Raw genomic sequence first — 24,315 nt, forward strand, 5'->3', positions numbered from 1 at the left:
GACTGCTTTACATTACACTGAAAATTGCCTCCCAGGAACAACCTCCACACACACACACACACACACACACACACACACACACACACACACACCCCTCAGTATAGGGCCCAGCCCCCTGCCCAGCTATATCTATTCCCTGTCTCCAGACGATGGTAGTATCAAGAGGAGGTCCTAAGTGAGTTTTTGTGCTTTGAGGAGGATGCACTGCTCTCCTACCCAGAATACAAAACTGTTTATTCATATATACATATTTATATATATATTTTAAATCCTCACCCGAGGATATTTTCCACTGATTTTTAGAGTGGAAGAGATAGGGAAAGACAGAGAAAAAGATCAATGTGAGAGAAATACATTGATTGGTTGCCTCCTGCATGAGCCCTGACCAGGGATCAGGCCAGGGAGGAGCCTACAACTGAGGTGCATGCCCTTGACCGCAATCGAACCCAGGACCCTGCGGTTCCCAGGCCAACGCTCTATCCACTGAGCCAAACCGGATGGGCACTGCTTAACTTCCTTACTTGTCCTTCTCTTCCTCAGGCCTATTTCTGCGCTGGACCCCCCCACCTGAGCCTTCAGAGGTAGCATGGGAGGCGTGGCAAATAGTGACAGATGAGAAGACAGAAGGCTCTCAGCCAATGGTTTCAGCCTCTGAGCCCCAGCCCTAAGTGCTGGCATCTCCTAGAGTGGCTGCAATGTTCCTGAGACCTCTCCAGGCCCACAGCACCTTCGGACCTTGGATGAAGGTGCCTGCAACCAGCCTAGCTCATAATACTGAACTTCCAGGTTTGAAGTGTCCAAAGAAAGTGTAGGGAGGTCCAAATAATTAAGGTCTCCTTGCCTGGATAGCAGCTCACTGGGGTGTCACACTGAGAAGGGAAAATTATTAAACCCCATAAAATATCTGACCAGAATCCATTTATTTCCAAACTAATTTATTATTTCTCAGAGTCCAAAACTTTCTGTGAGCCCTAAACCAGAAACTTTTCCCTGGCCAGGATGGAGACGCAGCTTCTTAAGCTTCAAACTCAAATTCAAAGTACTGTGGGTCGAAGTAGTGGATGCGGACATAACCATCTTCACCACCACTGCTGTAGCTGGAAAGAGAGAAACGGGACTGGTCAGATGCCTGCTCTGGGGAGGCAGGCCTGTGAGGCAGGGCTTGGGAAAGGGGCACGGAGTGGGCCTGTGGGGCAGGGACCAGGCCCGAGCTGAGCTCAGCTCCCTTCACTGGCCCTACCTCTTGCCATCAGGATGGAAGGCAACACTGTTGATAGGTCCAAAGTGACCCTTGACTCTTCCAAACTCTTCTTCAAATGCCAAATGGAAGAACCTGGAGGAAAAAGGGTGGTGAGAAGGGGCAGTTTATTCACTCTCCATCTCCTTCCAAAACACTCTGGAGGTACCACCCCCAACACAAACCATAAAGTGGGGAAACCAGGACAAGGAGAAGTGAATGTGAACAACATTAAGTTAAGAGAAGATTAGGCCCACACAGCTAACTCTTCCTTACCATGTGCTGGGCAGTGCATTAACTCACTTATTTAATCTGCATCATTTTATGAGAGAAGTATACTGTCACTGTCCCCATTGTATAGCAGAGGATAACTAGGAACAGAGAAATATAATAATGTGTCTAGGGCAGGGGTCCTCAAACTACGGCCAGTGGGCCACATGCAAATACAAATATTGTATTTGTTCCCATTTTGTTTTTTTACTTCAAAATAAGATATGTGCAGTGTGCATAGGAATTTGTTCATAGTTTTTTTTTAAACTATAGTCCGGCCCTCCAACGGTCTGAGGGACAGTGAACTGGCCCCCTGTTTAAAAAGTTTGAGGACCCCTGGTCTAGGGCATCAGACTGAACCCAAGAGTTCATGCTCTTAACTGCTGCATTACACACTTGTCACAGGAGGGCCACAAATCTGGCTGCACTTTCTAACAACTAAAGAAATAAGGGCAGTCTCCTTTGTTACTCGGTTTGTGTCCATTATGAAGGATACCCCATGGGATTTCCGTGCGGAAGAGCTCCCTCCACCTTTACCTGGCCTCGAACTTGCCAATCCTGGTGGAGGTGGTGGTTACATCCATGGCTTCCTGACCACCGCCCAGCACCACCTGAAGAGAAGAAGAAATTCTACACAGGCCCAAAGGACAGGCAAGCCCGTTTGCTGTTTTCCTCCCCACTCCATAAACTTAGTATCTCCCACATCAGATGGGAGGATACTAAGGGCAGGGACAAAGAGATTTGGTACTTTAGCCACCCCCTCCCCATCCCTGGGGCATCTCAATTGTTCAGTCCTGTTGATGCTCTGGGAATCACCTTTTTGCCTGACACTATTTCCCCCCAGAATTCTATCTTAACTGCTAGACAAACATCTAGATCCTGGAAGCATTCTGAGGCTTTAGCAGGAAGCGTAGACGGGATTCCCTTACATGGTCATAGTTAGGAGAGAGGGCAGCCGAGTTGACGGGACGTTCTGTCCGGAAAGTCTTCTGATGTTCAAGGGTTGTGGAGTCAAAGAGCTGGAGAGAGAAGGGGGGGCGGGGGGGGGGGGGGGGGTAGAATCTGTAAAAGGAGACTTCCTGGGGGAAGCTGGGCAAGTTGAGCTCTGCCAGACCCCTTGCCCAGGCTCACCTTGGCTGTGTTGTCTTTGGATGCAGTGACAAACATGGTCATGTCCCTGGATAACTGGATGTCATTGATCTGCCGGGAGTGCTCCTTAACATTCACCAACACCTCTCCAGACTGGGAAGGAAAAAGAGTGAGCCTGACCAGACCCAGCCCCACTAGCCCCATTACTCAGCCAAGATTTACACTGCTTCCTGTCCCATCAAGGGGACCATAGGTCTTGGTTGGGACTGCCTTCGTACCCCTGAATCAACATTTACTCCCTCTCCCAAGCCCAAGCCTACATCCTCACCTGGCCCATGTGTACAAGTTTCATAAACACTGCTAGTCCATCTAGGAAAACACATGCTTATGGCGACAAATCCATGGACCTATTAGCTAATCATCTACACTAATAAAAGAGAAACATGGTAATTAGCGTACGACCGCTACCCTTTTCATTGGCTAATCAGTGAGTATATGCAAATTAACTGTCAGCGAAGATGGCGGCCGGCAGCCAGGCAGCTGGAAGCGAACATGAGGCTTGCTTGCTGCAGTGAAGGAGGACTCCAACGTTCCCCGCCTGCCTTGCCGGCCTCTGAGCTGGCAGTTTGAAACTTTGTAACAAATATAGAAGCTAAACAAAACCCCGGGATCTCAGAGCTGGAGTTATACATTGTTTCGATTATAGAACGCAAACAAACCAGCAGAAGCCTCAGAGCTAGAGCCAGAGTTAAAGCTGGCCCAGAATAAAATAAAAAAAAGAGAAAAAAAAGGAGTGGTTGGGAGCTTCAGTCAACAACCGCCAGCCTGAAAGCAGCCCCCAGCCCCTCACCCAGACTGGCCAGGCACCCCAGTGGGGACCCCCACCCTGATCCAGGACACCCTTCAGGGCAAACAAGCCGGCCCCCAGGCCTCTATCCTATATAGTAAAAGGGTAATATGCTTCCCAGCACCGGGATCAGCGGAGCCTCGAGGCCTCCTGGCACCGGATCAGCGTGACAGGGGGCAGCGCCCAAACCCCCTGATCGCCCTGCAACTCTGTGTGTGACAGGGTGCGGCGCCCCAACCCCCCCCCCCCCACAGGCCCTGCCCTGAGTGTGACAGTGGCGGCGCCCCAACCCCCTGATCGGCCCTGCTCTGCGGGTGATAGTGGGGGCGCCCCAACCCCCTGAACGGCCCTGCTCTGCGGGTGATAGAGGGCGGCACCCCAACCCCCTATCGGCCCTGCTCTGTGCGTGACAGGGGGTGGTGCCCTAACTCCCCTATCGGGCCTACTCTGTGAGTGACGGGGGGAGCTCCCCACCCCCCTGATGGGCCCTGCTCTGTGCATGACAGGGGGAGCTCCCCACCCCCCTGATGGGCCCTGCTCTGTGCATGACAGGGGGCAGCGCCCAACCCCCTGATTGGCCCTGCTCTGTGCGTGACAGGGTACGGAGCCCCAACCCCCGTGATGGGCCCTGCTCTGTGCGTGACAGGGGGTGGCGCCGCAACCTCCCCATCGACCCTGCCTTGAGTGTGACAGGGGGCGGTGCCCCAACCCCCCAATCAGCCCTGCTCTGAGCCCGACCAGGGGCTGCACCTAGGGATTGGGCCTGCCCTCTGCCACCCAGGAGCAGGCCTAAGCCAGCAAGTCGTTATCTCCCGAGGGGTCCCAGACTGCGAGAGGGCACAGGCTGGGCTGAGGGACCCCCCCCCCCCCCCCAGTGCACAAATTTTTGTGCACCAGGCCTCTAGTCACATTATAATGGTAGAGCAGTTCCCATCTGTCCCTTTTTTTCAACATAGTTATTGTACAGCTACTAATTGCCAGGCACTGTGCCAAGCACTTACCAACATCTTCCTTCATTTAATCCTCACAACAATCCTATGAAGTGGATACTTTAACGGAAATTTTAAAAGGAATACACTAAGGTTCAGAGAGGTGGTATGACTGGGAGATCAGGCAAATAGTACGAGGCAGAGAGCCCCAGCTTCTCCCTCTCCCCTGCCAGGGGCTGGGTTACAGTCCACGAGGACTGCCCTGTCTACCTTCTCTTAGGTCTTCTCAAGGGGCCATTTCATCTGTTTTCCCTTCCCACAACCTGCTAGACTGTGGTAGTACAAAGAGCAGAGTTGAGTCTATCCTTAAATGTACTTCTCTGTGCCTCAATTTCTCTATCTAGAAAACAAGGGTGCTAAAAGCCCGCTGCCCAGGGTCACTGTAAGGATCTTGGGACTATGATTTAGTGGACTTTGTTGTGACAGGCGCCTGGCATATGTCCTGTAAACATTTGTTAGATGACTGGAAGGCCTTAAGCATTGTGCCTCACACATAGCAGATCCTCAAAAAATATTCATTTCCTTAATTATTTTTATCTATTCTGAGGGAAGAATATATTTTTGTCCCATCCATCAATTTGGGCACATCGTAGGGATCTATCTGTCTCCTACATTTTGGGAAACATACACCAGCGTTACAGTCTGGCCTACCTCGGGGCACAGATCAGCTCCACTTTTGCCAGCATCAAGCATCATTTATGCCTTTGACCTGGGTTCCAGTTTCCTTCCTGCAGGTAGGCCTGGTGCCTAGTGGACCAGTCAGTGCTTGCTGAGTGACTGACTAACCTTTATGGCATTACATTCCAGCATTCACCAGGAATGGAAGTACCTGAATCAGAAATCTCAGACAGCCTGGGCTTTATCTTTTCTTCCCCCGACCCCTTTCATCCTCATCAGTCACCCTTAACTATCTCTTGACCACTGAGTACCCCATATCTTCATGGCTATTGCTTAGTTCAGGTCCATTCTCCAAACTGTAGCCTGCAAAAGCTTTTTAAAGAGGAACTCTGATCATCACTAACCATTTAAAGATATCCCACTCTCTAACGGAAAATCACGCCCTAATTCCTGATACTCAAATCTAGTCCCTGAAAAAAAAATAAAAATAAAGGAAACTCTGTCCACCTTCCCAATACCACATTCCAGTGATACCAGACTCCATTTCCTGAAGAACCCATACACTCCCTTCATTCTGTGCCTCTGTGTCTGCTACTCCTTTTGCCCGGAATGTACTTCTCTTCCTGTGTGACGTTCCATTTGCCACCTCCTCTGTGACAGAGGGCGTTTTCTGCTTTTGACTGAGACCTCTATGGTGGCATAACTCACAATCTAACTCGTGCTGGCTGTTTGCCAGTCTGTCTCCCCTGGGGCAGGGCCCTGAAACTCAGAGATAGCAGTAAAATACTTAGTTGTGATGATTATTAACAGATCCTGAGAACTAAGGAACAACTTTTTCAAATACCTAATATTATTAGATCCTTGAAACATTTTATGATAAACAGGCTCAGGGAAGTTATGTAACTTACCCAAGATCGCACAGCTCAAATGGGTAAAATCTGTATTTAAATCCAACCCTTGTTCTTAACCACTGTGCAATCCTGCATTTTGCAGGGAATCATTCTGGTGGGCACAGGCCCCAGGCAGCCACTTACCTTGGCACTATACTGGTTGAGCTCTCCACTCTCATGGCCCGCAATGATGCACTCCCCTAGGGGTCCCCAAACGGCACTGGTGATCTTGGAGTCATTGCAAGGGATCTTCATGTAGGGCTCATTGCTGTCTGTGTGGGGCAGCAGATGTCAGGCTGTGGGCTTTGGAGTTGCACCCTTCACCTCAACCCCAAGCCTAGGCCCCGTCCTTACCAATCTGGCTCGGATCCCGCAGGTCAAAGAAGCTCACAAAGCACTGGTAGCCCATCTGCTTGTCCGTGGAGAACATGATGATATTGCCTCCAAAGTCAAAGCCACAGGTCCGGACAGCTGAATTGGTCTTGAGTAGAGCCAGCTGCTTCCCTAGGGACAGACAGAGCCTGAGCCACCCCTTGCCTATTGCCATAACAGGGAGGAGACTACCCCTGCCTATCATCATTTCTCACTGTTTCTCCTGCTCTAATGGCTCTAACCCACTATCCTTCTCTTCCTCACTGCTATGCTTTGGCTCAAGTCTCAACTTTTCCCCCATAGTCTCTCCTCAGACATCCTGCTCACGAGGCACTGCTCATAGTGGAGTGCAAGACACCTGTCTCCTCCTCTGAATGCGCTCCTCCACAGCAAAGACCTAATTTCTCTGCATGTCCCCAGTGCCCAGCGAACTGGAACAGAACTGGGTGCCCAGTAAATACTTACTAGACCGAGGAGCTTAATAGCATCCCATCTTTAGTCTCAGTTCTTCCAAGATTCCCCGCTGCTACCCGGGCTTGCTAAAAGTTACCCCAGACCACTCTTCCCTGCTCAGGGACCTCCTCAGCATGCCAAGTCTTACAGAACAAAGCTAAGCTCCTGACTTTGGCATTCAAGGCCTGTTCTGGTCCTACTCTGCCCCATCTGCTCCACTGTCTTATTTCAGTCTCCAAGAAGCAGGAACTCCACGAGATCAGTTTACTTGGACATGACCCTTGCCATGCTTTTATTCCTGCACGTGTCAAAGTGATGAACTCTTTCTCATCCTTTAAGTGTCTGCTCATATGACATTTGCCTTGGGAAATCTTCCTAAGCTGCTCCCATCCTATTCCAGGCAGTCAGTTGCTCCCCTTCCATTCCTCCCCACACCCCCAGAACTCTTTTGCTTAAACAGTACACTGTAGGTCCTCACTATTTGCTAAAAAAGTGAATGATCCAGACTTACCTGTTTCACAGTCCCAGAGACGACAGCTGTTGTCAGCTGAGCCGGTGAGGACATGCTTGGTGTCCCCTGAAGAAGGTGTTAAGAAACATGACCAAGTTCACCTGAGCCCAACTGAATCACTTCCCTGTTCAGCTCTAGAGAGCCCTTCTTCCTCTCTTACCTCAGAGCACTCTAACCTTCTCAACTAGAAACGGAACTTGTCCTAAATGTTCCCCCAACCATGAACAGACCGGGGAATAGGAGGCAGGTATTATTCTCGAGACCCACAATCGTACCCCAAATTCCCAGCTCCAAGTCAATAGCCTCTCTATTGCTGGCAGACTCTGGGAACATAAACTCAGAGCAAAGACAAGGATACAGTCAGCGTCTACACACCACACAGCTCCTGTATGGCCCGTGTAGGTGCCCAGCCTCTCCCCATTCACAGAGTACCACACATTGACAATCTGGAGGAGCCAAAGATAATGTGTCAGGATAGCACACACTCAGGCAGAGTGATGGCTTCCTATTTTGCCCCAGGAACCCTCAGCAGCCTCTAGCCAGGTCAGATTCGGCCCTCTCCTGCTCATCTCTTGGGAACTGGCAGATTGCTGGCAAAAAGATCAACTCCTGGATTCTCCTCCTCCCGGAAGGTAAGTGGCAGGGGAGTCAGGAGGCTTCCAGCCCTCCCCCAGACTCCTAAACCCTCGAAGAAAAACAGCTTTGCCCTAGCCGGCTTGGCTCAGTGGATAGAGCGTCAGCCTGGGGACTGAAGGGTCCCGGGTTCGATTCCGGCCAAGGGCACATGCCTGGGTTGCGGGCTCGATCACCAGTGAGGAGTGTGCAGGAGGCAGCCGATCGATGATTCTCTCTCATCATTGGTGTTTCTATCTCTCTCTCCCTCTCCCTTCCTCTCTGAAATCAATCAAGAAATATATTTTAAAAAAAAAGAAAAACAGGAGCTTTGGTGTTCGGTCCAAGTGGGAGCTGCTGGTAGTAGTGAAGCCTGCGTTTCAATCCCTGCTCTGCCACTATCTCACTGTATTCTCTCAAATACAGCGTTTCTCCTCTCTGAACTTCAGTTTTCCCATCTGTAAAATGGCCATGACAATAATGCCTTCTTCAAAGGATAGTTGTGAGGCTATTCCAATAAAATGATGTCTAAGGAATTTAGAATAAAAGTGGCTAACATTCAAGAAGGCACTCATTAGCATCAGGTTCTGTGCTTCAGTGTTTACTTGAATGATCTCATTTAATTCTAAAGACAACCCCACCAGGGAGGTGCTACTAGTACCCATATTTTACGTAAAGGGAAACTTGAAGTTTAGAAAGGTTAAATGACATCCTCAAAGTCACACTGCTAGTGGATGCAGGAGTTAGGATTCAAATCAAGTCTGTTTGGCTTCAGAGGCCCCAGGATTAGCCACTACTATTCACTTTCTCCATATGGAGGTACCGGGGTAGGATAGTAAGAAGCTAAGGAAATTCTTGGGCAAGTGGAATGGGGGAACTGAGACAAGAAAGTTAAACAAGGCCCAACAGCTTGGGCAGCTTACAGCCAGCTTGTGATTGCAAGACCTTATCTTCCCCAACCAAGGACACCTGAGAGCTAATGGTTTATACCTCTCCTCCCCAACCAGAAAATACATAGCTTCAATTACATACAATAGCTTAAAACACATAGCCTGGGGAAACAGAGACCAAAGGCCCAAATAATGCCATTTGTGCCAGCTAACCCCAAAGACAGAGGAGGTTGGGGAACAAGTAACAAAAATCCCATTAAAGCCAGATAGACGTAAGATAAAAGTTAAACAGAACAATAACCCAAAACTCCACTCTACACTCAGTTTAATGCATCAGCATATTAAAAATGCACCTGGAAAGCTGATGAATATTCTACTGAAACTGTAAGGTCTGGGGCTGGGAAAATAGGGTCTTTCCTGATCCCACCAGCTGAGTTGGACAAAACAACCCAGAACTGCCGAGCCACATCCTGCTGGACAATAGCTGCCATCCTGGGACCCACCAGAGCATCCTGTTGTGCTGATGGCCAATAAATAACCACCGGAGACTTCTCAAGATGGCCAGGGTACAGCTGCACCAACTTCCCGCTCATCAATCACCCGCCACAAGCTACCTCAGATAAACCTGATTGGTCCAACAGCAGCATAAAAAATCTCTGCCAGGCATAGGCGGGTGTGACTCCCCCGGCCTGCACCCCCAGACCGTGGGACCTCACCCGAAAGCTTCCAATAAACGCGATATTTCGCTCTTACCCTGCTTGTCTTGGTCAATTTATTGGCTTTGGTCGGATTAAATCTTACATCTCAGATTAAACCTTACATTAAACCTAACAGAAACCCTCCCCTAAGATCCTCACCCTCAGAACATAAAAAGCCCTCAGGACAAAGACTCAATGGGGGCTTGCTCTGGAGCACACCCATGTCTCTTCCTGGGCATGAACTTTTTATTTCTTTTTTTAAAAAATGTTGTTATTGATTTTAGAGAGAGAGGAAGGGAGAGGGATAGAGAGATAGAAACATCACGAGAGACAAACATCCATGGGCTGCCTCCTGAACGCCCCACTGGGGATAGAGCCCCCAACCCCGGCATGTGCTCCGACAGGGCATCAAACCAGAGGCCTCCTGGTCCATCAGTGGATGCTCAACCACTGAGCCACCACGGCCCGGCTGAACTTTTAATTTCTAAGGGTCCCCAGGAGACTTGCAGCCAGGAGCTCAGTGGGCAGCGGCTCACCCCCTGATGCTATCTCCAAGGCCCCCCTTTCCTCCCACTTTCTAGTGAGCGAGCAGCAGCCTGCCTTGGCTCACTTCTTTCCTGGAACATAGCTAGAGAGCCAAAGCAGAGCGTTTCTTCTACCCTAATTTCTTCTTTTGCTTCGCTGCCCCCAGCATGAACAAACATATTCTCAAACCCATCTGGTCTCGTGTGGTGAAATCTTTCCTACAGTCTAGGCCAGCCTGAGGGCAGGCCTGCTCCGGGCCGGCCTTCAGTAACTACTTCATAAAAGGCAGTCGTGTGAGGGGCCGTTTGCATTCTTCTGGGCAGGCCGGGGCCCAGAGACCTGACTGAAATAAGACCAGGGACGCCTCCATTAAGTCCCATGTGTCCCTCGCTGCCCAAGGATCCGCCTTCCCCTCTACAAGTGGCTTCCCTATCCTGGCAGCACAGTTCAGTTCTTCCCCAGAAGGGTCTCCTCCCGGCCCCTGGACGAACTGCCTCCTCGTCCCGCCCCTTCCACCACGGGTCTCTTGCTTTGCTTCCTCCTTCCACCAACAATTGAGTTCTAGCCCACCTTTCCCGGTAGAATGGGTTGGTCGTTCCCTACTTCTTAGAACGGGGTTCTCTTCGGGTCCCCGCTCGCGGCAGAACTGGCGTGTCCACCCAGCACCCAGGCGAAATGACCGCGCCCCTCCCGGCCCCCTCAGAAGGGTCCCGCCCGCCAGCCCTCGGGACGCAGCTCACAGGGTCCTTGGCCACCGTGAAGAGGAGGTCGCCCTCGCGGTTGTACTTAATCTGCGTGATGGACCGCTCATGGCCCTGCAGCAGGATCGGCTTCTGTGGGGACAGGACGGGGGTGTCAGCGCCCAGAATCCGCACTCGCCCCCGCCCCGGCCCCCCACGGCAGCATCTCCCACTCCGTGGAACTCACCATCCCCGCGGTGACACCAGGAAAAAAGCAACGTGACTAGGACCGGAAGACGCTTTGGCTCCACTTCCGGTTTATGGGTCTCCGCCCTTTCATTCCCGGAAGTGGAAGGTGCGGCGTTGCCATGACGGCGTCTCTCGGTGTGTAGGTGGCCCATCCCCTTTGTGGGCTTCTCACACCCACTCCCCGCCCATCTGAGCCCCTCACCCCGGAGTTCCTGTCCCCCTCTCCACGTTCCTCACCCGCTCAGACCCCCGCTACAGCCCCAAACCCCGGCTCCTGGGTCCATCTCCCCGGCTTCCGGGTCTGCCCTACCCGCCCGTCGCACCCGGGGCGTCGGGGAGCGGAGGGGGCTTTGGGGGCGGCGAGCTAGGGATGGGGGGCCGGAAGCTGGCTGGGCCCGGCGCGCGGCCGTTTGGGGCGGGGAGAGGTTCACTCGCCGCTTCGTCCAGGGCAGGTGCTGGCTCTGGTGCTCGTGGCCGCGCTGTGGGGCGGCACCCAGCCGCTGCTGAAGCGGGCCTCCTCCCGCCTGCAGCACGTCCACGAGCGGACCTGGCTCCGGCAGTTGCTGCAGGAGATGAAGACCCTCTTCCTCAATATTGAGGTGCGTCTGTGAATGACCTCTGAAGTCAATAAAAATATTAAAAAAAAAAAAGTCAAAAATATCCTCGGGTGAGGATGAACAGAGGGAAGTCTTGGGGTTCACATTGTCCCTGGGGAGGGAGGATAAGGAAGGCCGTGGGGGATTTCCTCTGACCCCAGCACTGCCAGTCTAGGTTTGTGGAAAAGAGAAGACACACAGCCACCTCTCAGGGCTGAGGGCCGAGAGAGGTGCAGATCGAGTGCTGCCTGAGTTTAGAGGAAGGGGCTGGAGCCAGGGGAATTGCAGGATGGGAGGATGCGAACTAGCGGGGCTGAGGGAGAGGGCACTCAGGGCAGAGGCACAGGGTTCAGTCAGGAACTTTCCCTCTGCCTCCCGCACTTGGGGGAGGATGCCTGCAACAGCTTGTTTGCATGAGTGAAGGCGAGCCCACTGTCTCTGGTTTTCTCTTTGCACCCTCTTCTCAGCTGCAGGGGCACAGCCGGCTGGTTATGAGTACACTGCGGGCCGGGGGTTGGTTTTCGGGGGGCTTAGTGCTCCCTGGGTCCTTACAGCATTCCTCCCTCCGAGGAAAGGCTTATCTAGAAGCTCAAAGAAGGCAGTGCTGCTCAGTCACGCAATCACACTGACTTTGGATTTCTTCTGTTTCCAGTACCTGGTGCCCTTTTTCCTCAACCAGTGTGGCTCCCTTCTCTACTACTTCACCTTGGCATCAACAGGTGGGTCTCTGGCTTAGAACTGCTGTGCTTAGAGTCACTTTGGGGAGGGTGCCTGCAACACCTTGGGGTGAGCCCACCATCTCTGGTTTTCTCTTTGCACCCTCTTCTGTGAGCCGTAGGGGCACAGTGGGCTGCTTATGAGTACACTGACAGGCGCTCAGGTTGGTTTGAAGCCTGGCAGTTTTGTGCAGCAGCAGAGGAAAAAGGAGGGTTCATTTTGCAACTTATTTTATCTGTCTTTGTCCGACATAGCATGTCAGCGTAGAAGGATTTGAAGCCATATGTTTGTTACCTAAAGTTTATGCTTTTGAACTTTGCTACGAGAAGTCTCCCTGTTGTAGCTTCACCTCCCCCCGAGGCTCACCAGGCCCTCCAGGGACTTGAGGGGAGTTTGGGCCCCAAGTAACTTTGGGGAACCCCTCAGAAACCGTGGGTGAGGGGATAGGCTAACCTCCAGACCTGCCACCTCGGCTTCAGCTAGAGCCACTCTACTTGCATCTGTTTTACATTTTGAGCTTCTCATAAAGCTTCATTTTAAAAATATATTTTTCATTTATTTTTAGAGAGGCAGAGTGAGAAAGAGAGAAACACTGATGTGAAAATGAAACATCGATCAGCTGCTTCCTGCACACACCCTACCAGGGATTGAGCCCACAACCTGGGCATGTGCCCTGACCAGGAATCAAACCGGCAACCTTTCGATGTGTGGGACAATGCCCAACCAACGGAGCCACACGGGCCAGGGCTCATAATGCTTCATTTAAAAGAAAGTTTGAATGCCTCTGGCACTCCCCGGGGCCCAAGAATGCTAAACCCTCTGGCCCGCTGATTGCACGTCGCCATTTACCAAATTTTGAGCAAATTGCAGCTTTAGGATCTGATTCTCATCATCTACTCTACCTCTATCCTTAACATCCGCCCATTCTAATAATCAGAATAGTGATCACTATTAAGCATCTACTTTATCCAGGGACTCTACATGCATTATCATATTTCATCTTACAAGATAACATCTGTTGTAAGATGTTCTCCTGCTATCACTGTTTTACATGTGGGGAACAGGCTCAGCGTGTCTGTGCGACTAACCAAGATTACATAGGGAAACCAATGTCTGCCTCACTCCAGTGCCCTTGCTGCGCCATTGGCCATGTTGCTTCCCTCTCCCATCTACTGTTGCAGACCAGTCCTTAGCAGCCATGGCATCCAGTGGAAGGTGTGTCAACCAAAGGAAGCAGCTCTGAGTAGGTAGGAGTTGTGCCAGTTTCTTGGATGGACAGTGCTGTAGTGGGGCCTTGGAGGGGATGAGGAGCAAGACAGTTCTTTCCTCCTCTACCTGGAGCAGGTGAGGCCTGGGAGTGCTGGGAAAGAATGTTGTAAGGAGCCCACATGAGCATCCCAGTCTGCCTGGCAGTTGTGAATCTTGTCAACAAGTAACTCAGCTTCTGATTTATCCATTAGTGTTTTGTTTTGGTAGTGAGTGACAAGAACACTTAACATGAGATTTACTGTCTTAGCAAATTTTAAGTGTACAAAATTTAAGTTAATAACATTTTAAGTTAACAGTGTTATTAACTCCATTAGTCTTTTTCCAGTTTGTTTATTGGAATTCAGTTCCTTGGAACTTCAAAACGAAGGAAGGGATCCTGAGCTCTGGTGACCTCTACATAAAGTCCAACCCTGTCTTTTTCTCTTCCTTAACTCCATAAGGCCTGAGCCAGAGCTCAAACAGAAACAAAATGTGCTTCACCTGCTGTTTTGGGTTGTTCATATCCATTAGTTTAGTAAGGGACAGCTTTGGTTTAAATCCTCAATGTGCCTCAATTTATATGACCTTTTTTAAAAAAAAATATATATCTTTATTGATTTCAGAGAGGGAGAGGGAAAGAGATAGAGAGATAGAAACATCAATGATGAGAGGCAATCATTGATCGGCTGCCTTCTGCACGCCCTCTGTGAGGGATTGAGCCTGCAACCCAGGCATGTGCCCTTGACCAGAATCGAACCTGTGACTCTTCAGTTTGCCGGCTGACATTCTATCCACTGAGCCAAACTGGCCAGGGCTATGTGACCTTTGGAGCCTTGTTTCGTTTATCTGTGCAAAGACATGATAATGCTCTTCTTGCAGTGTTGTTTTGAAGATTAAGTGAGATATGTACACAATGCACCTAGCACATAATATGTGCTGAATGAATGTTTGGTAGATGTTATTGCAGTCATTCTGCTGCATCCTTTGAGTTTTGGGTGCCTGTCTGGCCCGATGTCCTTGAGGTCTGCAGAGATCTCATACTTATCAGCAAACCAGGGTGGTCCCATACCTTGTAGCTCAGGTCTTCATGCTGGAATCCTGAGAGAGCAAATTTGGAATCAGGAAACCTGGGTTTGAATCCTGAGCTTTACTGTGACTTCATCTGAGATACGGAGTCATGAGATACGTTTTTAATAAAAGCTGTCTAGCCCTGACTGGTGTGGCTCAGTTGGTAGTTGGTTGGGCATCATCCTGTGCACTGGTTTGATTCCTGGTCAGGGCACATGCCTGGGTTGTGGACTCAATATCCAGTAAGGGGGTGTGCAGGAGGTGGCCAGTGTTTCATCTACCTCTTCCTCTCTCTCTAAAAATCAATTTAAAAAAAAAAAAGCCTGTCTTGATGATAAAATGAAAGTGCTTTGTGCTTAGAAAGACATTTTTTTTGCATCTCTGATTTTTTTTTAATTTGATCATTCAGATCTAACTCTAGCTGTGCCCATCAGTAACTCCCTGTCCATCATCTTCACACTGATTGTTGGAAAGGTCCTGGGAGAAGATATTGGTGGAAAACGTAAGTCAGGCCACTGTAAGTGTGGGAAGCAGCTACTTGGGCCTTGACACCCCTGTGTCAGTTCTTTTCCAGAGCCATCTCCCATGGGCGGGTGAGGAAAGGACCTTCCCCTGCCCTGCACCAGCTCCTATGGCACGGCTGGGCTTAGAGCCCCTCGATTTCTATCCATTATCCAGGAACATTTGCAGGCATGGTGCTCACCACGGCAGGAATTACACTCTGCATCACAAGCTCAGTGAGCAAGACCCAGGGACAACCGTCTGCCCTTTGAGTGGGCCAGCGCCACCCTTCAGCTCTGCTCTCTCCAGGAAGCCCCGTGGGCCATGAGGTGCAGGCGGTGGACCTAGCACTTCCATCTGAGCCTCAGCTTCCTCATCTCTTATGGGGATAATTACTACCTCGAGGATCACAATAAGAGAACAAGAGTGAAAGGGTTTTGTAACATTCAAGAGCTGTTCAAGGGCTAGGATTTAGCACAAGAAACTTCACACTCAACCTCAGCAACCTGTGGGCCCCAGCAGCTCTCTTTCTGCTGTCAGATGATGCCCCCAGCCCGGCGACTGTCACTATGGTCTGTTCTGACTCTCATAGCAGCAGGGTCAATGGACTTCAGAGCCCCAGCTACACTGCGAGGGCCAGCTCTAGTCTTTAAGCCAGAAATGCAAACAGGAGGCCTCCAGGACTCAGTCAGAACGCCTTGGCTACCAGTAGGGGGAACTGAGGGGAGGGAGGTGCCCCAGAATGGCAGATGTAGGGGAGATAAGCTGTTAGCCTTGCATGCCTGCCCCTCTCAAATAGATAAGACACCTGTGAGCCCCAGCACTGCCTAACCAGCATTTGGCGTAATGCCTGGCGAGTAGTAGCCCGTAATAAATCTATAGTAAACTGACAAGGTTAGTATTCTTTTATTGTGACAGACCCACTCCCAAGTTTGTGGTCTCTCCCAAGCTCAGTTGGCTACTCCTTTCTCTGGCCAGAGAACCCCAGAGGAAATGACCTCTGTGGCCAGGGCTACTCTGCTCAGCAAGCAAAGGAAGACGGGGCTGTGAGTTTAGAAGCGGAAGACTGGGGAGGGGCTGAGGGGGCTGAAGCATATTCTACAAGCCCAGGGGAGGCACTGGTTCCTCTAGAACAGGCTGCTGGGGCTGAGGATAAAATGTGGCTGCAGAGTGGTGGTCCCCGGTTCCTGGCTGGGGCTGTGGCTCTCAAGATGAAGGAGCAGGGTCTGAGGTGGAGACAGCTGCCCCAGCTCCAGGCTGGCTTTCCAGGGGCAGGGCCTCTTCCACTATCTGTGCCGTCCTCTGGAGGAGGAGGAAAGCCATACAGAGTGGACCATTAGCATCCCACGTCCAGCGTCCAGCCCTCAGCCGAGTGTCCCAATCCCAGGAAAGGAAGAGACTTTAGAAATTAGGACTTGCCTCTCATTTAACAAGGTAGGAAGTGGGCTCTGAGAGGTTAGGAGATCTGCTCAGAGTCACAGGGGGAAGAACTGATCCTGGGACTCAGGGCTGACCGTCTCTATCCAGCTCAGAACCCCTCCTGTCCCAGCACACTGCTTCCAGCCCCAGCCCACCTGATCCAAGGGCTCCTCTGTCCGGGTGTCTGTATCATCTGCTACTTCCTGGGCCCCTTCTGTTTCCTTCCTTGGGTGGGGAGCCCCATACACTCCTGATGAGGGGACAACATTGGCTGATGCTCAGGCTGAGCCCTGAACATTCTTTCCCTTGATCTTCTCTACCAGCCCCTTCCCCTCCCCTGAGCCTTGCTCCTCATTACCTCGGAGGATGGCAGGGTGCTTCAGAAGCAGGAATTTGGCCCCCACCCCCGTCCTTTCCAAATCCCACCCCTGAAGACTCATTTCTTTGAGTTTCCATGTACTTCTTTCCATATGCCAAGTCCTTGTAAAGAGACAAGGGACTGGCCCTGGCTGGGTAGCTTGATTGGTTGGAGCATCATCCATTCAACCAAAAGGCTGTGGGTTTGATTCCTGGTCAGGGCACATATTTAGGTTACGGGTTCCATCTCTGGTTGGGGACGGGAGGCAACCAATCGATGTTTCTCTCTCATATCAATGTTTATTTCTCTCTCTTTCCCTTCTGCTCTCTAAACATCAATAAAAAACAAATCTTCAGCCCAGCTGGCATGGCTCAGTGGTTGAGCATCGACCTATGAACCAGGAGGTCGCGGTTCGATTCCCAGTCAGGGCACATGCCTGGGTTGTGGGCTCCATCCCCAGTGTGGGGCACGCGGGAGGCAGCCCACCAGTGATTCTCTCTCATCATTGATGTATCTCTCTCCCTCTCCCTTCCTCTCTCAAATCAATTAAAACAAACAAACAAAACAAATCCTCAGGTGAGGCTTAATAGAGAGACAGACAGACAAAGGGACTGGATATGCACATGGGAGACAGCTCTGCCGAGGTCAGGGCTAGCTCTGTACCTGGGCATTCTGCCCCCATGGACCATCCCCACAGCAGCAGGGACCTCCCCTGTTCCAGTGAGAAGGTGGCTGAGAAGAGTCTCGGTCCAGGGGCCCCTCACCTGATGGGAATGAGAGCGCGGGGAGCATGCTTCTTGGCTGAGTAGCCTGTGGGGGTCTGGCATAGAAAGCAGATGGCTCAGTTTGGCTTGGTTTCTTTGGAGAGGGCTGGGTTGTGTGTGTCCTGTGGCCATGGGCCTGTAGAGGGAACACAGTGCTTGGGCCACAGGCACCGGTGGTTCTTACCTTCTCTACTCCCAGTCCAGGCTTGAATGCCCTGGTGCCTGTGGTAGCTTGGAGAGGAGATGCTGTCCATCTTCATAGCCTGCATCCTCCCTCCCTGCTCCCTCTTCCCATCAGGCTGCCTTATCCAAGAACAGAGTAGCTGGTGCCTGGCACTCAAGAAGCCCAGGGAGCCCCAGCTGGTTTGGCTCAGTGGATAGAGCGTCGGCCTGTGGACTGAAGAGGCCTGGGTTTGATTCCTGGTCAGGGAACATGCCTGGGTTGTGAGCTCGATCCCCAGTGCGGGGTGTGCAGGAGGCAGCCGATCAATGATTCTCTCTCATCATTGATGTTTCTCTCTCTCTCTCTCTCTCTCTCTCTCTCTCTCTCTCTCTCTCCCTTCCTCTCTCAAATCAATAAAAATATATGTATATTTAAAAAAAGAAAGAAGGCCAGCGAAACCAGGCCGAGTCTCCCTAGCCCCCGTTGGATGCTCAGTGGCTCAGCTCATGGGAGATAAGCTCCTGTAGACTCTGCTGTGCCAGATATACCACTTCTCTCTGTCAGCACTGAACCTGGCGAGCAGGCATTAGGTCCAGGAAGTCAGAGTCCTGAAGTTCTTCATGGAGCCTGGATGAGCTGACTTTCCGATCAGGGTCTGGTCTGGCCCCTACCACTCAATTACTGTGTCACCCTGAACAAATTACTTCACTCCTTTGAACTTCAATCTCTCCTCTGGGAAATGGGAATAATCATCTCTCTTTCACACGATTACTGAGAGGATGCAGTGAGGTAAGGGCAGAGCCTGAGCTGCAGGAGGAGTCAGCCAGTCACTCTCCTTCCTTCCCTCGCTCCCTTTGGCCTCACACGTCACCTACCCCCTGCTTGTGGGGCCTAGACTTTGGGTCTCGAGGATGCCTGCAATGAAAAAGGAAAGGCTTGTAGTAGGCAGAAGAGGACATGGGGTCAGGGTGGCTTCCTCTGCTCTAACCAGCTACCCCCGCGCCCCCTCACACATACATACCAGCAGCCCCTGGGCAGGGAGGGGTTAGGCACCAGCAGCTCCAGATAGGGGAGGGCCTTGAATTCATCTTCTCCAACAGCCACATAGTAACGGCCACTCACCAGAGCCTCCCTTGCTGACAACGGGAGGCCCTCCAGGGTGCAGAGTCTGGGGGAGAGAGGTGAGCGGAGGACAAGATGCCTCTTCATATTTGGCAGATGATGAGGGGGTGGGTACAGCTATTCCAGGGTATCCTTTGGCTACTGGTCCTCTGGGCACCAGGGCCAGTCACCTAGGCTCTGCCCTGGCTCCAAGAGCTGGGCTGGAGGGGCCTCTGCCTGTGGCACAGAAATTCCGTTTAGGGAAATGTGCTTTCCTTTTGCCTTTTCATCCTCAAGGACAGTCGAAACCAGCAAGGAGGCTCCCTTTGGAGACTTGGGCTTCTCCAGTCCCCATACTCACTTGCACACAGCCCCACTCTGTAACTTGGCCTTCTCCGTCAGGAGCTTCAACACCGTTTCCCAGTCCTCATTGGCAGCCTGGGACAGCTTCAGCCCAAATGGAGGACTTAACAGGTCCCCATTCCTGAACACACTGGGACAAAGAGCAGCCTGGTAAGGGGGAGGGTCCCCAGAACTTCCTATGTGTGAAAGGAAAAAGGGTGGCACAGGGGTCAGAAGATGGTTCAAGAACCAGCCAGTGCATTGGTCCATTTTCACCCATCAAGCATGTTGGACTTTTTATATTCCCACCAGGGACCATGGTCTCCTGGAATAAACCCACTCACATTTTCTCGGTCTCACTGCGACAGAAATGTATGCCCTTGCTCCGGACACGAGCACTTACTGGATATAGCAGGGGGGACCTGCAGGCAGCCTCCATCCAAGGGCCCCGTCACCTGGGTGCTGAGTCACAGGACAACACTAAAACCCAAGTCAGGTGAGAGTTGAGGCCTTTGGTTAGGGTGGGCCAGTCCAAGGCAGGTAGGGTGAGGGAAAGGAACCAGATTGGGGCAGATGCGGCAAAGAGGGATGGTACTGGTCATATCTTCACCAAAGGGTTCTTCTAACTTCCTAAGTCACATTCTCATCACCCCTGCCCATGTGTTTTAAAGCTCTCTCTTTCCTTTGGGGACCACAGCCTGGAGATAAAGTGAAAGGCTGGGAAGGGAACAAGGGATCGTGTCTTGAAATCTCACACCCAGGAAGCATAGTAGAGTAGGCGTGGAGACTGCTGCCACGAGACAAGCAGGTCCTGCCCTTGCCAGGGCCCCTGGCTTCCCAGATGAAATTGGAGGCAATCCCAGGAGGGGTGGGAAGACTTACTGGTAGTCTGCTGCTTTTCCCACCTAGATCCTTCCCTCCAGGGGGCAAGTAGCTGAAAGGACAGATAGGTCACAGGTCATCTTGGGGAGCCCTGTAGATGCCAGAGCTGGGGGCTGGGGCCCAGCTCACCAGCCATCCCTTCCCACTGGCACAGTCTGTCATTTCAGTCCAGAAACAGACGCTGGCACTTGAACCTGCCTTAGTGTCCTGAGTCAGGTTGACACAAACCGTAAGATTAAAGGTTGAGAGAAACTAGTTCATGAAGCATCCTACTGTATCTCAGAAATTTCCTCATTCGTGAGGAAGAGCCTTTGGTAAAAGGGGCTCAGCCTGCAGGAGAATGTTTACCTTCTCACAGGCTGGTCCTGTGATGGACAAACATCAGTGTCAGACTTCAACTTGAACTGTGGCTCCACTATTTGTTACTTAACTTCATTGTCTTGATGTCCCCTTTCTAAAGAATGGGGACAAGACCACCCCTTTATAGGGTTGCTGCATTTATAATGTCTAAAGTGTCTGCACATACCTAGTAAGTTCTGAACATGTGCTATTGCTGTTACCTCCCTCCCTACACTCTTTGACCAGCCCCAGCTACTCACTGGAGCTTGCAGAATCGTTCGAAGCCAGCAGCCACATACTGCCCTCCGTTCTGCAGGTCGGCCAGGTCAGTGACAGGGTGGCCATGACAAGGAGTGTATAGGGCACGCACAGCCAGTGAGGCCTGCACAGCTGATGTTACCTCCCTGAGGAAGGTCTCCAGGGTGGGGAAGCGGCGGTGAGTGACCACCAGCTGGCGGCCTGGGAAGAAAGGGTCCCCATTCCGGTACACCACTACCCTCTTGGCTGCCATAGTGTGCTCTCAGCTAGAGACGCAGAGCTGTTGCCAGGCAACTAAGGCAGGCCTGGGAGCAGTGCCAGTCAGAGGTGGAGGCCTGCCCTCTCACTCAGGAATGCAGGGAGAGCCTCAGCAGGAACATCTATCAACATTCAGGGTCTCATTCAATCTGCCCTTGCAGGGGCCTCACCAGAGCAGAGAGGGTGTAATCACTATATACAGGAAGATGCTGGGGCTCAGTGAGAGGCAGTGGCAGAGATCACACTGAAATAGATGGCCCAATACTGGGCCGAGGGAGGGCTTCTCAGAATCTCCCTGTCACCTTACAGGGAGGATCAGCTTTGGGGATTATTTCCCAAGGATGGCTAGTCTGCTTCCAGCCAGTTCTGACCACAGGCAGCAAATGAATGCAATGAGGCTCAGAATCCAAGGAAAACCTTTATTTTCCATCAGGTCTCCCCTTTTACTTACCCAGATAACTCCCCTGTCCTGAAATTTGGATTGAGCCCAGATAAAGGATGAAAGAGTGTCCTTCTGCCTCCTCTCCCTGTACTGGTGCCAACTCTTTGCTCCAGCTTCTCTTGGCCCCACTGGCCACCAAGAGCCAGGGGCAGGAGGTAGAACTGGTACCGGGGACCTGTCTCCTTGTCCTTTCATATCAGCCCTGGCTCCCCCAGGGTCTAGCCTGCTGGTCCTGTTTCCCACAGCCTGTCCCTCCAGTGGTTCTCTCCTATGCTATCTACCCTGTAGAAGACAGTTTCTCAAGTGGCCTTGATCTCCACGGTCCATTCCTCTGGTTTTTCCATCCTTCAGGGCTAGGCTCATTGGAAGCTCTACCTCTGGAGCTTTTATTACTGGGGGTCTGGCCCTGGGTGGTTTGGTCTTCCAGAGATCCAGGCTACCATGTTCTGCCAAAGTCCCACCCCAGATGACACGGTCCTCTGAGAGGCCCAGCTCTCGTGGCCTAGCTCTTTGGCAATTAGGCTCTTTGTGGTCTGACCTTCTGGGAGACTTATCTTCAAAATTTGGGTCCACACAGAGTGTGGGCAGCTGTGTTCTGGCCTTTCCAGAACAGTGGCCCTTAGGTTTGAGGCCTGTGGGTGTCTGGTCCTCCGGTTTTGTCAGCTGTAGGCAGGTCCCTCCAAAGGTCTGTTCCCCAGGATGTGGCTCTTTGGTGAGCCTGTTCTCTATGGCCTGCTTATCTGATGGTGTGGGTAGCTGTGGTCCAGCCCTCCTGCGGTTTGGGTCCCTGTACTTGGCCCCAGCAGTGGTTTCATCTGTAGTGGCCAGTCTTTCTGGGGATTTGTGATGTTGTGATCTGAGCCTCCAGCAAGAGTCATCTGCATGGTCTTGCTCTCCAGTTGTCCTGTCTCTGTAGTACTGGTCTTCCAGTGGGGGGCCTGGTTGTGACCCAGCTCTCTCACAGGTCTGTCCCCCGTGGTCTAACCTTGCCTCTGGGGATCCCAGTGTTTGTTTGAGAATTAGGTACTGTTGGGAAGAGAACAAACACTGTTCCAGGCAGGCCTGCAAGGGCATGGCAGGAGGCTTCTCCCTCACTGCCACCCTTGTCCCTAAATGTGCACAAAGGGCTCCAAGTTAGTGCCTACCTCCTTACGGCTATTGATGGCCTGCTGTATCCACAGCAGCTCCATGGCCAAGTGGCTGCGCTGGTACTGGAGCTCCTGGAGCTCTGTTGGACTGTGGGGCAGTCCTGGACCTGCAGCTTCTGTGAAGGAGGAAGGAATGGGAGAAAGCCTTAAGGTGTAAATACTGGGCAGTGACCTAGCATTAGACCCTAGCACCCTCCTCCTGCCCACCCACGAGTTGCCCTCAACTAGGCGAAAGGAAGGAGGATGGGGTGCAACTTATCAAGAAAAAACCTTTCACACCCTAGCCGGTTTGGCTCAGTGGATAGAGTGTCGGCCTGCAGACTGAAGGGTCCTGGGTTGGATTCCGGTCAAGGGCACATGCCCGGGTTGTGGACTCAGTCCCCAGTGGGGGCGTGCAGGAGGCAGCCAATCAGTGATTCTCTCTCATCATTGATGTTCCTCTCTCTCTCTCCCTCTCCCTTCTTCTCTGAAATCAATAAAAAATATAGTTTAAAAAAAGCCTTTCACTTTTTAGGTGGGAAAGTTGAGGCCCACAGAGGGTCAGGGGCTTGCCTTGATCTAGGCAGAGAGGTACCTGGGTTCTCCATCCTTGGCATAGCTTCAGTCTCCTCTTGGCTGGGTTTCCTGGTTTTCCTGCTTTGCTGATCCCGAAGCCAGGAGCTGTCATCTCTGCGGTGAAGACTTTCTGAGTTTGCTGAGCTCTCTCCGGACTTCTTCAGCATCATCTCTCTCTCAGGCTCCTTACATGGGAAGCAACTCCATAGTTCCTGCTCTGACTTTGGTACCCTCTCTCCAGCTTTCCAGTTCCGATGGGATTTTGCCTTCTGAGAAATCAGAGAGGTATGAGTGCCCCAGGGCTAAACCTCTAAGTATCTGGGTGCTGTTAGGCTTACAAGTTGGGGGGAGATTCAGGATTGGGGTGTGGGGAAGTAAGTCTGCTGCTGCCTTTTCCATTGAGAAAAGCTTGTCAGCAGGAAGGGTGGAGTCTACCATTCCTTTGAATCCCCTACCCAGGTCCCTTCTCCTTCTGGGGTGTGCCCTACCTGTGGGAGGAACTGGGGCCTGGGAATCCAGCCTTCAGTCCACTGCAGGGTGCCCAGATCACCCTCGATCTCTCGTACAATAGCCTCATACTCTGCTCGGAGACTCTGGAACTGGCGTCGGACCAGGAAACCCCGGACGCAGGCCTGGTGGGGAGAGAAAGCCTCATCACTGCAAAAGTGGAGGCATCTTCTGGGATTCTCCTGGGGAGGTCACCCCGTGGCCACGGGCAAAGGAGAGGTGACGCTGTGCGCTGGGGCTCCGGGCTGGATCCCCGTCTTAAGGTCCTTCCCACCGTTTCCATGGTCCCCCAAGAGCGTGTGCTGGGAGCGCGTGGGGGCCCCTGGGTCCCAGCCTTCCTCAGGGCGGTATCTCCGAGGTCCCATGGGGGTCATCATGTGCACCCGACCGCCCGGTACCTGCAATACCACCACCTTCCGAACCAACTGCTCCCACTCCATCTGGGTGTCAACTGCCCCGCGCGGCTGCCGGCGCCTGCGTCGTGCGTCACTAGTCCGCGCCCAGAGCTGGCGAGCGAGGCCCCGCCCCGCCGTCTCCAGGACGACCTTCCCCTCCGGCCTGGGCGGGACGAGTCCGAGCTCCGCGCCCTCCGGGGCCGCACTGGGATTCCGGCCTCCAGGAGCCGGACCTCCCGAACCGGAAGTGGGTTGCGCGGGGGTGTATCTGCCCGCGCCGGGGCCTCCACCCGAGAAAGACGCGATGCGGGAGGGAGGACACGG

At 52.2% G+C, this 24,315-nt stretch overlaps 4 protein-coding genes across 4 annotated transcripts; 1 reads left to right on the plus strand and 3 right to left on the minus strand.

Annotated features, from left to right (window-relative positions):
* Positions 1 to 918: 918 nt before the first annotated feature.
* EIF3I (eukaryotic translation initiation factor 3 subunit I) lies at positions 919 to 11,072 on the minus strand. Its single transcript, XM_006094249.3, has 11 exons — positions 10,929 to 11,072; positions 10,742 to 10,834; positions 7,635 to 7,722; positions 7,277 to 7,342; positions 6,295 to 6,444; positions 6,085 to 6,212; positions 2,639 to 2,749; positions 2,437 to 2,526; positions 2,045 to 2,118; positions 1,241 to 1,333; positions 919 to 1,097 (listed from the first exon to the last, which is right to left on the minus strand). Exons 1-11 carry the CDS (start codon positions 10,929 to 10,931, stop codon positions 1,016 to 1,018), a joined length of 978 nt encoding a protein of 325 aa, XP_006094311.1. The 5' UTR covers positions 10,932 to 11,072; the 3' UTR covers positions 919 to 1,015.
* On the plus strand, positions 11,002 to 15,953 carry TMEM234 (transmembrane protein 234). The gene is made up of 5 exons (XM_006094245.3): positions 11,002 to 11,065; positions 11,378 to 11,529; positions 12,179 to 12,245; positions 14,969 to 15,061; positions 15,238 to 15,953. Exons 1-5 carry the CDS (start codon positions 11,002 to 11,004, stop codon positions 15,330 to 15,332), a joined length of 471 nt encoding a protein of 156 aa, XP_006094307.1. The 3' UTR covers positions 15,333 to 15,953.
* DCDC2B (doublecortin domain containing 2B) lies at positions 15,953 to 21,193 on the minus strand. Its single transcript, XM_006094244.3, has 9 exons — positions 20,689 to 21,193; positions 20,090 to 20,141; positions 19,611 to 19,687; positions 19,227 to 19,358; positions 18,786 to 18,932; positions 18,640 to 18,679; positions 17,602 to 17,737; positions 16,635 to 16,729; positions 15,953 to 16,362 (listed from the first exon to the last, which is right to left on the minus strand). Exons 1-9 carry the CDS (start codon positions 20,937 to 20,939, stop codon positions 16,267 to 16,269), a joined length of 1,026 nt encoding a protein of 341 aa, XP_006094306.1. The 5' UTR covers positions 20,940 to 21,193; the 3' UTR covers positions 15,953 to 16,266.
* A 156-nt stretch (positions 21,194 to 21,349) lies between these two features.
* Positions 21,350 to 24,091, minus strand: IQCC (IQ motif containing C). The gene is given in 6 exon segments (XM_006094243.3): positions 21,350 to 21,794; positions 21,797 to 22,412; positions 22,532 to 22,650; positions 23,109 to 23,358; positions 23,578 to 23,721; positions 23,995 to 24,091. Coding segments are annotated over 6 exon segments (1,302 nt in total). The 5' UTR covers positions 24,037 to 24,091; the 3' UTR covers positions 21,350 to 21,663.
* Positions 24,092 to 24,315: the final 224 nt, after the last annotated feature.

Source organism: Myotis lucifugus, unplaced genomic scaffold (genome assembly GCF_000147115.1).
Source record: "Myotis lucifugus unplaced genomic scaffold, Myoluc2.0 scaffold_131, whole genome shotgun sequence".
Taxonomy (NCBI): domain Eukaryota; kingdom Metazoa; phylum Chordata; class Mammalia; order Chiroptera; family Vespertilionidae; genus Myotis; species Myotis lucifugus.

What these genes read in the sequence shown, in the direction of transcription:
- EIF3I (XM_006094249.3), bottom strand. An exon ending in GCGGGATCCGAGCCAGATTG is followed by an intron (nt 6,213 to 6,294) that starts GTAAGGACGGGG and finishes TGCCCCACACAG; the next exon opens with ACAGCAATGAGCCCTACATG. An exon ending in TCAACCAGTATAGTGCCAAG is followed by an intron (nt 2,750 to 6,084) that starts GTAAGTGGCTGC and finishes TTTCCTTCCCAG; the next exon opens with TCTGGAGAGGTGTTGGTGAA.
- TMEM234 (XM_006094245.3), top strand. Translation starts at nt 11,002, where the DNA reads ATGGGTCTCCGCCCTTTCATTCCCGGAAGTGGAAGGTGCGGCGTTGCC. An exon ending in TGCCATGACGGCGTCTCTCG is followed by an intron (nt 11,066 to 11,377) that starts GTGTGTAGGTGG and finishes CGCTTCGTCCAG; the next exon opens with GGCAGGTGCTGGCTCTGGTG. An exon ending in AGAAGATATTGGTGGAAAAC is followed by an intron (nt 15,062 to 15,237) that starts GTAAGTCAGGCC and finishes TCCATTATCCAG; the next exon opens with GAACATTTGCAGGCATGGTG.
- DCDC2B (XM_006094244.3), bottom strand. Translation starts at nt 20,939, where the DNA reads ATGGCAGCCAAGAGGGTAGTGGTGTACCGGAATGGGGACCCTTTCTTC. An exon ending in GAACGATTCTGCAAGCTCCA is followed by an intron (nt 20,142 to 20,688) that starts GTGAGTAGCTGG and finishes CTGTCCTTTCAG; the next exon opens with CTACTTGCCCCCTGGAGGGA. An exon ending in CTAGGCCCCACAAGCAGGGG is followed by an intron (nt 17,738 to 18,639) that starts GTAGGTGACGTG and finishes TTCCCTCTACAG; the next exon opens with GCCCATGGCCACAGGACACA.